The sequence below is a fragment of the Hemiscyllium ocellatum genome, chromosome 23, assembly GCF_020745735.1.
Source record: "Hemiscyllium ocellatum isolate sHemOce1 chromosome 23, sHemOce1.pat.X.cur, whole genome shotgun sequence".
NCBI lineage: Eukaryota > Metazoa > Chordata > Chondrichthyes > Orectolobiformes > Hemiscylliidae > Hemiscyllium > Hemiscyllium ocellatum.
Genome location: NC_083423.1, coordinates 12,415,063 through 12,427,697, shown reverse-complemented (window position 1 = coordinate 12,427,697; position 12,635 = coordinate 12,415,063). Strand labels below are relative to the sequence as shown.

General features: G+C 42.1%; 1 protein-coding gene across 2 annotated transcripts in view; it reads right to left on the bottom strand.

Moving 5' to 3' along the window:
• LOC132826661 (protein TASOR 2-like) overlaps positions 1 to 12,287 on the bottom strand; it is a 106,450-nt gene extending 94,163 nt beyond the window's left edge. For both annotated transcript variants that reach the window (XM_060842695.1, XM_060842696.1), the window contains exon 1: positions 11,789 to 12,287. In XM_060842695.1, the coding sequence (XP_060698678.1) occupies positions 11,789 to 11,864 (76 nt within the window). In that variant the 5' untranslated portion in view covers positions 11,865 to 12,287. The remainder of the gene's footprint in view (positions 1 to 11,788) is intronic.
• Between the last annotated feature and the right edge of the window lie 348 nt (positions 12,288 to 12,635).

Sequence of the window (12,635 nt, the reverse complement as noted above, 5' to 3'; positions counted from 1 at the left end):
CAATGCACTGTGAAGTAGTGTATACCATTTAGAAAATGGTCAGCAGTAACTCACCATCAAATCCACCTGGAAGGACAAGAGTAGCAGATGCATGGAAACACCACCAACTGCAAATTCCTCTCAAAGTCACACACCATCCTGACTTGGAATTATATCACCATTCTTTTATTGTCATGAGGTCAAAATCCTGGAACTCCCTCCCTCAGAACATCATGATGCTCCTACACCACACAGAATGCAGGGTTCAGGAAGGCAACTCACCACCACATTCTGAAGGAAAATTAGGCATGGACAATAAATGCTGGACCAACCAGTGATGTCCATATCCTGCAGCTCTATGACAGGAGCGGTCATTCCACTTGAAAGACTTGGGGCTTCCATTCTGATTGGTTATATTTCCAATTAACTGTGATTGAGCACAAAGCTAATGATCTGTTTGATGCAGTCAGTTGGGTGCTCAGCTTTACCAAGGCACTCCATTATCCAGGAGCAAGGGAGGACTGCGGATGCTGGAGATCAGAATCGAAGTGTGGTGCTGGAAAAGCACTGCAGGTCAGGCAGCATCCGAGGAGCAGGAGAGTCAGGTTTTGGGCATAAGCTCTTCCTCAGAAAACTCCATTTCTCCAGATACATATCCTTTGGCTTGGGTGGAAGTAAAATGACACTGTATCCGCTTTCACACAGAGCAGATGGACACCATCCATTTTAGCCCATAAAACATGAATAGACACAAAATCCCCTTGCGGAGTTCTCAAACATTTTCTCTAAGAGCTCTCTCTGGTACAAGTGCAACATTTAAAAGCCATCTGGATGGGTATATGAATCGGAGGGGTTTGGAGGGATATGGGCCAAGTGCTGGTGGGGGGACTAGATTGGGGTGGGATATCTGGTCAGCGTGGACGAGTCGGACCAAAGGGTCTGTTTCCGTGCTGTCCATCTCCGTGACTCCTTCATTGGTTCAGAGGCTTCGAGATCCACAAAACAAAGCTGGGCTCTTTGCTTGCAAAGATGAAACTCTTACAGCAGGTCCACTGCTACTCAGTTGTAATAACAGGAAGTTTGATGACATTCTTGCAATGCCTTTTACTTTATGCAAATCCCCAGCTGTATGGGTAGACAAATAAATAGGTAACTACTGCCTGCAGTTCCACCTGTCACCAGTAGATATCTTTCAAGAGGCACTGACTGTTCTGAATGTTGTAAGTCTTTTGCAGATCAAAGCAATGCTACCTGCCACAACTTTGCATTCAAGTGCCTACATATGAAAACATTAATGGTGTTACTTCCTGCACAGCAAACAAAAAACAAGCTGGCCTTGAAGATCACCTTCTTCTCTGTTCTGTTGCTCTGTAGCAATGCAACTAACGTTGTGATCACCAGTTTTCACTGTTGACCTGGTGGGCATCTTATCTTATATGAGGCCCTCATCCTCTCAGTGCATTCTGAAGATGAGCATCTGGTAAAATAAAAGGACCACAGAATCGCTCTGCTTTTGGTCCTGCATGTTCATACCATCACTTGTTGAGCCGGGAGGGAGAAATCCGATCCTCAGATTCACTGCAGATTTCCAATCTATCTGGGGCCTGTAACTGTCTGGCTTCCCATCCACAAGCTTATCCAGTTACCTGCGTTACTGTGAACAAATATAAAGGCCTTACTGTTTGCATTAATTATTAGTGAGGACTGTGGCTGGTCCAACAGACTCTGAAATAATTCAATTGATCCCACTCCATCTCCACAGCCTTGTAACTATATGTCTATTCAATTCCTTTTCAACATCATTGATTGAGACCAAGAGAATTTTGGAAGTGGAAACAATCAGGGGAACAGTTTTGACCATCTGGAAAACGCGGAGAAAGTGAGGACTGCAGATAGGCATCCTTGCAAGAGGATTCGCAGTAGGTTAAAATCAACTGGGAGAAAGTGAGGACTGCAGATGATTCCTGAAGAAGGGCTTATGCCCGAAACGTCGATTCTCCTGTTCCTTTGATGCTGCCTGACCTGCTGCGCTTTTCCAGCAACACATTTTTAAGCATCTGGAAAACGCGTCAATTTGAAACTGGTACATTTGGAATGCAAACATCTCAATAACCTGTAGAACCTGCTCCTCAATTTCCTCACCATTTCAGATGTTAAACACGCATTGGAGTTGTCATGAACAATGAACGTCGCAAGAGTGTTATGTTTCAACAACGTACCTTTATATCCAAGTTACACAGATTGTTCTGAAGGATGATGGTGAATTCCTGGTAAACACCTCAAATTGGAGAAGTACCCATGAAACCTCAGATCGCCTCGGTGATGGAAAATGAGAAAGGGGAGAAACTCAAAAGAGAAACCCAGGGAGATGTCTTCGAGCACCTCTCACAGAACAGAGGTAAAGTTGGGTATTGCTGAAAAAGAGACATGCTGTCAAAGTTTTTTACCTTGCACATGGCAGGACAGAAGCAAGAAAACCAAATTTCAAAAGGGGAACAACATTTTAATTAGCATGAGGAAAGGTTACTGCTATGAAGCAGGAGGGAACAAACTGGATCTCACCCAGGAAGATCTTCCCTATTCCGTAGAAGAGGGAGAGTAAAACTCTATGGGAGAAAACACTTTTTATCAAAATCAGCTAAACTATTCCTGAAGGGGACAGATGCAGGAATCTCTGGAACTCCAGATCATCAGAACTGACGTGAGAAAGAGGCTTGCTGGCAATAACTGTATCCCAGAAAGCTCAGGCAGAGTGGAGAAATTGTCAAAGAATACTTGAGGAGCAGTGACTCTCTATTGGAGAACTAGAAGTGAGTATGAGACTGTCCCTTTAATGATACATACGTATCTTATGGTTTAGAAAAAAAAAGTATCCCAATTGCATTAGTTAATATGAAACCTTTTAGATTAGATAAGATTACTTACATGTGGAAACAGGCCCTTCGGCCCAACACTTCCACACCGACCCTCCGAAGAGCAACCCTCCCAGACCCATTTTCCTACATTTTACCCCTTCACCTAACGCTACGGGCAATTTAATTTGGCCAATTCACCTGACCTGCACATTTTTTGGACTGCGGGAGGAAACCAGAGGAAACGTATCCTTTTCTCCAGTGCAATGAGTCAACAGGCTGTTAAGTAATAGTTAATTTATGCTGATTTAAGTTTCTTAGTTAAAATCTTAAAAGTTAAATCATGTCTTTTCATTATTTCGAAAGGCATTGGAGAGATTCGTACTTTAAAGACGTTAACGACTGAATGCTGAGGTGCCTCCCTATATCTGTTGTATTTTTATTTAGGCCACCTGTAGTTTGCACACATGTATTGGAAAGGCTTAACATATTATGAAATAGCGCCTACTGTTTCATTTGCTATCTTAACTACCATAATAAGCATTTATTCTTCCATCTCTACCCAGAAGTGAAGCAATAACCGTCCCCCTCAGACCTCATTTTTTCAGGATTTGTGACGCTTCCTAAGACATCTTCCAGGACAACTATTTTCTGCGTGCCTTGCTGACCAGAATCCAACAATGCAGTCAAAATGCAACCTTATGGTGGAATCACACAGTTTCAGCAAGGCAGTCTCAGATCTGACAATGCAACTCAGCATTCTGTTCACCAAATGCCATTCACAAATAACTTGGAATCCCTACAATGTGGAAGCACTGAGTCCATACCAAACCACCAAACAGCATTCCACCCAGACCCACCCCCCCATCACATCTCTAACTCTGCATTTCCCATGCTAGTCCACCGAACCTGCACATCTTTGGATTGTGGGAGGAAACCGAAGCACCCGGACGACAAAGATGCAAATACAAGGGAGAAGGTGCAAACTCCACACAGACAATCACCCAAGGGTAGAATCGAACCAGGGTCCCTGGGGCTGTGAAGCAGTAGTGCTAACCACTGAGTAACCATGCAGTCCCTTGGTACAAAAGCTGAAACTTCCTTCTCACACTGCCTGATGTTCAGCTACTTACAGGGATAGGCAGTAGCAGGAAATGACACAGGGATTTAGTGTTTCGTCATCTGTGATTCAAGTATTTTAATCACTAGTTGCATCCAACACTGCAAATGTGCATTTGAACCAGGGAATCTTCACTACTTTCTGTCATTATGCAAATTGCATCTACAGAAAAAGTGAGCACGATTCTGATGGGAATGAACTTTAAGGCACAAGAACCATTTTTTAAAAAAAGTATTAATAAAATCTTCTTTCTAGACATCTGACCTTTTTTCTCCACACTGCTGGCAGCTGCTTCACCACTTCCCTTATAATATTCTACTGTGAGAACATCATAAATCTCAGCCAGAATAGGCAGCTGACCAGCCAAGTCTATGCCATTTAAAATGTTCATGGCTAAGGTTGAGCTCTAACTCCATCTCTCTCCCTTTTCCATATCTCTCTCAATCCAAGACCTGAAAGATCAGTCTAGCTCAGCCTTAAATGTACTCAACCATAGAGCACTCACAACTTTCTGATGTAGAGAATTCCCAAGATTCCCTCTGAACAAAGTAACTTCTTCTCACCTGAGTCTTGTAAATGATTAGCCCCTTGTTTTAAGACTGTCTATGTTATGGATTCCCTGACTAGTAAGAAATGTCATTCAACATCTAACCTGTCTTTCAGGATCCTTTCTGTCTCCACATGTAGATAAGATGATTAAGAAGGCATTTAGCACACTTGCCTTTATTTCTCAGATCTATAAGAATAGGAGTTTGGATGTCATGTTGAGGTTGTATAGGATATTGGTGGGGCCTTTTCTGAAGTAGTATGTAGTTCTAATTTCTTGCTAATAAGGAGGTTATTAAATTGGAAAGCGTTCAGAAAAGATTTACCAGGATGTTATCAGGAATGGAAGGCTGAGTTATAAAGAGAGGCTGGAACCTTTTTAAGGCATAGATAAGGAGAATAGCAAGTGGCTCTTCCCTATGGTGGGGGAATTTCAAAACCAGGGTGCACAGTTTTAAGGGGACAGGAGAAAGATTTAAATAGGAATGGAGGGGCAACATTTTTACACTGGGAGTGGTTCATAAGTGGAATGAATTGCCAGAGGAAATGGTGGATGCAGGTACAGTTACAACGTTTAAAAATGTATCTGGATAAGTACATGAATCTGAAAAGTTTGTATGGATATGGATCAAATGCAGGCAAGTGGGACTGGTTTAGTTTGGGAACACGGTTGGTGTGTAAGTTGGCTAAAGGGGCTGTTTCTATGCTGTGTGACTCTACAACAATGAGACTACTACTCATTCTTCTAAACTCTAGAGAATACAAATCCAATTTATTTTTTGGAGACCCCCTTTTTGAGGGAATAATTTATTGAAATATTTACCATAGTCCCTCCAATGCAAATTTATCCTTGCAGAAATGAGGAGACCAAAACTTCACACAATGCTCCAAATGTGATCTCAGTAAAACTCTACCATTTTAGAAAGATATATTTGTTCATGTGATCTTATCACTTTACCATTTTCACTTGGCCTACACCCAGATTAAAACCAGCACAAGAAATAAGGAATACCAAATGCCTTTGATAATTTGTAAGAAAGATAGCTCTGAAGCATCCTCGTGTTAATACACTAAGGCACTCACAGTTTGAAATCAACAAATGTTGGAGATCACGGTGGATCAGACAGCATTCATGGAGAGAGAGCAAGCTAACATTTCAACATGAGATGATCTTCATCAGATTACTCTGATGGACAGTCATCTAAACTCAAAACATTAGTTTGCTCTCTCTCCATGGATGCTGTCTGATCTGCTGTGATCTTCCCCATTTGTTGATCTCAGTACAAATTCCAACATTTGTAATAATTTGTTCCTACTCTCTCAGTTTGAGTTAACGAGTAGGACATAGACATTGCACTTCAAGAGGAAACCTATGAGTCCAATCAATCCATCCATTCAGGCCAAAATACAGCCAACTTGCACCTTTTTGCTTCTGGAACTTTTGCAGCACTGTCCAACTTAGAGCTAACCCTACAGCCTTACTTTTCCACAACAGCCAATATAGAACACAGACCAGAGAATGTTACAGTGCAGTACAGGCCCTTCAGCCCTCAATGTTGCGCCGACCTGTGAAATTAATCTGATGCCCATCTAACCTACACCGTTCTATTACTATCCATATGTACGTCAAATGCCCATTTAAATGTCCTTAACGTCGCGAGTCCAATACTGTTGCAGGCAGACCATTCCACGTCCCTACTACTCTGAGTCAGGAAACTACCCTGATATTTGTTCTAAATCTATCATTCTTCAATTTAAAGTTATGTCCCCTTGTGTTAGCCTTCACCATCTGGAGAAAAAGGCTCTCACTGTCCACTCGACTTAACCTTCTGATTATCTTATATGTCTCGCCTTCCAACCTTCTTCTTTCCAACAAAAACAGCCTCAGTTCCCTCAGCCTTTCCTCAGAAGACCTTCCCTCCATACCAGGCAACATCCTAGTAAATCTCCTCTTAACCCTTTCCAAAGCTCTCACATCCTTCCTGTAATGTGGTGACCAGAACAGCACGCAATACTCCAGGTGCGGCCTTACCAGTGTCTTGTACAGCTGAAGCATGCCCTTGTGGCTCCGAAACTCAATCCCCCTCCCAATAAATGCCAACACACTACATGCCTTCTTAACAACACTATCAATTTGGTGGCAACTTTTAGGGATTTATGCACCTAGACACTGAGATCTCTCTGTTCATCTACTCTGCCAAAATTTTATCATTAGCCCAGTACTCTGCATTCCTGTTACTTCTTCCAATAACTTATATTTTGGCTATTGTTGATAGATTATGTCCTCATGCAGAGCTGATTAAAATCACAGGCAGGAGATACCATAACAAACCGAGTTAGCCACTGCCATAATGACAAACCACTGCAAAACTCCCCACACATCAAGAACATCACTTGCACCCACTTTCTACCTTGATCAAACATTCACATACGATTTCAGATGGAAAGTAATACTCTTGCCTAACACAGTGTTTGCCTGAACTTCGTTGGCTCCTAGGATGAAGTTAAAAAAGACGGAAAAAACTTGGGTGATATTCCCTTCAATTTGCTATGAAACTACATTTTGCTTGTTGATATATTTCACCCGAAGTGAACTCGTCTGTTCGCCTCATTTCAAGATTGCCTGCAGTCTTCCAAATGATGGAACACAGAGGCCCAAGACATCACTAAAGGAGTTCCTCAGGGTAGTATCTGAGACCCAATCATTAGGAGATGCTTTGTCAATGGGTTTCTCGCTGTAAGGTCAGAGTGCAGATGTTTATTGATGGTTGTATAGTATTCGGGTCCACTTGAGGATGCTCACGTGATGAAGCAGTCCATGACCACTTGCAAAGTCTGGACAACTTTCAGTAACATTCAGCCACACAAGTCCCAGGTAATACGGTATTCAGTCCTCCTGATAATCAGCTGCATTCACATAGTCAATTCTCCTCCATGGAGATACCATGAACCAGAAACGTAACTGAACCAACTGTATAAATACTATGGCCACAACATTCAAAAGGCTGGATACCTTGCAGCACTAAATCATTGCCCGAATGTTTACATTTCATTCTATTTAATCTACCTACTCAAGGTCCTTTTATTTCTAGATATTATATATGATCTCTCAGAGAGAGGGAGTATATTGGTTGTTCACTAGACTAATTCCTGAAAAGATGTCTATGAGAAGAGGTTGATGAGACCAGGCCTGTATTCTGTACAGTTTAGAACATAGAACATAGAAAAATACAGCGCAGTCCAGGCCCTTCAGCCCTCGATGTTGCGCCAATCCAAGCCCACCTAACCTACACCAGCCCACTTTCCTCCATATGCCTATCCAATGCCCGTTTAAATGCCCATAAAGAGGGAGAGTCCACCACTGTTACTGGCAGGGCATTCCATGAACTCACGACTCGCTGAGTAAAGAATCTACCCCTAACATCAGTCCTATACCTACCTCCACTTAATTTAAAGCTATTAGAAGAATGAAAGGTGACTTCATTGAAACTTACAAAGTTCTTAAAGATCTTGACTGGGTGGATGCAGAAAGAATGTTTTCCCTGGCAGGGAAAGTCTAGAAACAGGTGACCTAATCAGAGAATAAAGAGCAGACCATCGAGGACTGAGGGGGCTAGGAATTTCTTCACTCTGAGGGTATTGGGTGTTTGTAATTCTTTACCCGAAAGGTCAGGATAAGTTTGGTCATCAAGACAGAAAGATAATAATAGATTTCCATACAATAACATCAAAAGGATACAGGGATAGCGAGATAAATTGGTGATGAGGCAGATGATTCAGAATGGCACAGTCAGCTTGAGGAACTGAATGGTCCATACCCATTCCTACATTCCCATGTTCCTATTTGGAGTAGAAATATGCTAACTAAAGGAATAGTTCCAATCAGACCTCTCTCTATCCTAATTTACTTTTATAATTTTACATTGAAATTATAGACCTTTGTTAGTATGAGCTTCCCATTTATAAATTTCATTTCCAATTTTTGTTTCAATTGTTATTATATTGACTGATCTCTCAGGTCAATCTAAAATGGATTATTTGGCTCATTTCCTCTTTTGAATTCTACCTTATCGTACTATAGTGTCTCTAACTAGTAACCTGACCTCTTCTGTTTCACCGTTCTCCGTCCTGCTGAAAGTTTTATCTTGCTAATGTAATCAGCATTCTGTCCTCTGTTGCCACAATAATACAATATTCATTAAAATTGAAACTCATGGCAAAATGCAACGATTTTAATTCCATATTATAATGAATGAATAAACAACATTGGATCTGTGAAACACTTACAGAACTTATATAAACTGAAGGGGTTCCCTCCCTCTCCATGTTTGGTCTTGTACTTTTCACGCCCTCAGAGTGCTTCACTGTAAATGAACTGCTTCTGAAATTCAATCACTTATTTTCTCAGCAAGTCCTGAAGCTAAAATGTCCACAAGTTCCACCAAGTAACCATGTGATACATAACCAACTAATTTGCTTTTAGTCAGGTCATTTGAGGGACAACCCATGGCCTCAACAGCTCCTGAATGGGCAAACATACCCTCAATTTAAACTTTCATCTGAAAGACTGTACCATTGACAATACCAAACTCGTTCAGCTACCTCACTTGAATGTCAACAGAGATTACAGGACATGCTAAAACCTGGAGTACAGCTTAAACCTTACACCTCACGGCACTACATGAGGTACAGTATCACAAATCTGGCTATTCAAAAGCAGTCGTTCAAAAACTGGACACTTTTAGAATGTGCCATGTATCAATTTTAGTTGAGTAAAATAATAGAAGTTACATGGTTAATTCAACTAGATGCCATATTGGTTCAACTGGGAAATGGACTAGGAGTCACTGTTTAAAAAGGTGTCACCCATTTAAGGCTGAGATGAGGCACAGTTTCAATATAGCAGCACAGCAGGACCCCTGAGCCACTCTAACTGCTTTTCTTTGTTTTTCTCTCTACGTATCTTCTGGATGGAGCTTGTCCATGGGGCCATGGGCAACAACAGCAGCGGCTGGGTGCTCAGAGTGGGCACTTTGTTGGTTGGCCATGAGGCGGCTGGTGTGCCCAGGCAGAAGTCTGGCAGTTGGCGGCATTGTGGAAATGGCTGGGGACTCAGAGCAGCACCTCGGCAACACCCCCTGTGGCAAGGCAGCTGGATGGCAGTGGGGGGGGGGGCACAGGGATTGAGAGAGAGAGAGAGAGAGAGAGACCCCAGAACAGGAGAGGGGAATGGATTTCAGCAGCGAGACTGCAATGCAGAGGCATGGAAATCAAGACGTCAAACTCTGCACAGGAAGGAGATCAAGCCCAGTGTGGGTAAAGCAGTGTGGAGCAACTGCAGGGCCCTAGTTACAGGAGGACTGCAATTTGGAATTTTTAACTTTATTTCTTACTTACTAAAATATACTAACAAGAACTGTAATGATGTGGAGGAGCTGGTGTTGGACTGGGGTCAACACAACACCAGAATTATAGTCCAATAAGTTTATTTGGAAACACTAGCTTTCAGAGTGCGGCTCCTTCATCAGGTAGCTGAAGGAGCAGTGCTCCGAAAACTAGTGCTTCCAAAAAAACCTGTTGGACTATAACCAAGTACTTGTAATGTTGAACTTTTAAATTATTTCTTTATCTACACTTTAGCTAGGATATACTACCTAAGCACCTTGTTAGCAAATTTTGAGAATGTTTGTAGCTCAGGTTGAGGTTCTGGATATAGGTTTGCTAGCTGAGCTGGAAGGTTCGTTATCATCCCTAAGTACCTTGTACCTAAGATGGTGCCATGAATGGCAACATTTCAAACTTTTCACTGCACTTCACTGCATTTGAGTACAGATGACAATTAAACCTAATTCTAAGTTTCTTTCTCTCAGATGATCTGTCGAATTCCCTTCCTCAAAAAGTTGTGGAAGTTGCATCTTGAATATTTTGAAGGCTGAAAAAAAATTATTGTTCAGCAAAAAGGTGATAGACTACTGAGATGTAGGTGGGAATGTAAAGTTCAGATTATATTCAGACCAGCCATTAACTTATTGGATTGAGGGGGGCTTACTCATGCTCCTAACTCATACATTTGTCTATTTATCAGTTTTGCCACATCGCACACTAGTCTATCCCTACACATTGGCACCAATTGCTCAACCCAACATCTGGCAAAACCAGAAATCCAGAACAATCTCGGTCAAAATTGGTTTTGAAACGCTACTGTACTAAGACAATCTGATGCTCATAAACCATGAAATACATAAATAGAGTAAGGCGACGAAGTTCACTCTGATCACAGGACTGAAGACCCAAGTTAAAACTTGATTCATCTCACTTTTTAAAATGCCATTCATGGAATGTGGCCAAGCTGGGCATTTATTAACGGGAAGCGGTGTGCTTGAACCACTGCAGTGTATGTAGTGCTGGTACACCCACAATGCTGTTAGGGAGGGAACTCTTGAAAAATGTTTCCTCTTGATTTGCTACAAGGGGGAATAATTGATTAACTGTGTGGATTTGATGTAGTCTTGTCTCTGACCAAAAAAAGAACATTTTTAGCATTTTAACAGGAGCTTATCATTCATGAGGAATGATAACAATAGATTTCAGGAGAATTGAATGAGTGCATATAAGGAAGGACATAATTCATTCCTTATTTTAAAGCTGTAGTTAAGTCTTTAGTTTTAGATTTCCATGATAAAATTTCTCTATCACCCTTGTAAAGGAAACTGCCAATGTAAACCTGTCACACCATAATGATGCCTTTTCACCAGACGTGGTGTTAAAACAACACCCCTGGTGAAGGGTGTCCAAAATCAGTCTGTTTGCCACTAAATAATAAAAAATAATAAGGTCAAACAGTAAGCATAACTCAACGTTTTTAGATGGCTGTTACACTAATGATATATACCCCGAGGAAATACAAGAGGACAAAAGGATTACATTCTAACGCATAAATTCTACTCTCATAACTGTTTTGATTTCGTCAAACAGCTCAAAAGATTCCCAAATACAACCCAGACTTGCTTTTAAAGGTTTTCAAACGTTGAATCACTGGCGACTTTTATAAAATAACTACATTCCAGACACTGATAACAGGTACAATGCAACTTTCTTAGGCCTGGCCCAACTAGCTCTGAGGAAGGAACTAGGCTACTGTGTACAGTGAATAAAAAAAAATCATTTTTCCAAGTCTTCAATTCCGAAGTAAAGGTTGATATTGGTTTGGAAACACTAACTCTCTTTCTCGCCCCGGAGTTTCTCCGGCACTTTCTTGTCTTGCATGTTGAGGGGCCGGTCGCTCACTCACCTGGAGGAGAGCCGACTCGAGCTGAGGGACACGGTTCCTGACAACTCAGCAAGCGACCAGGAGGAGAAGGCATCATCTCACGCGTCCCCTCGCAGGCCGGGAGAGCAGGTCCGTCTTGTTGCCGTCGCTTCTCAACGTACAAGAAAATGAAAAACTCCACGTGAGGAGAATCGGCATCGGAGAAAGGAGCGAGATGCCCTCGATCAGGACAAAGCTGACATTTCCCCAGGGGTAGGGGGACAAGGGGGATCGCAGTTCAGGCGCAGCCAAACCTGAAGAAAATTACACCGTCAGTCAATTTAAACTGAACAAATCACTGCGGAAACTTCGGCGCCGTCGACGGCGAATAACGTGCAGCGTTCTGGCTTCTTGTATGTAGGCGGAAGCACTACATCAGGAAGGGTATATACAGAAACAGAAAGCTTGGTGCGCCATTGAACATGATCGCGAAAAAGGAGGAGCGAGGCAGCACTTCCTGAACAATCTGTAAACCCAATCTTTCACATTGGCAAGGCCTCAGCATTCAGTGAAACTACAGCACCAAGTCCCGAGGCTGACACTTTTTTCGTTTTTGAGGGAAACTTTCCAAGGAATTTCTCTTTTTGAGAACTTAGGGAAGCTAAATGGCTTCGGCTACAATGTATCAATCACCACAGTGTTGCAACAACGTATCTATTGCTCTCTGTCGCTACAATGTATCCACTGACGCTAGTGTCGCCTTTCTGTGGTTACATTGTGACACTTTGTGTTTACCTTCAAGTGCGGGTTCCAAAGGATCCTGTCACAATTGCCCCCCTCCGATCCACCTCACTGGCCCCTGACGGAGCAAATGTGCACTCCCTCAGAA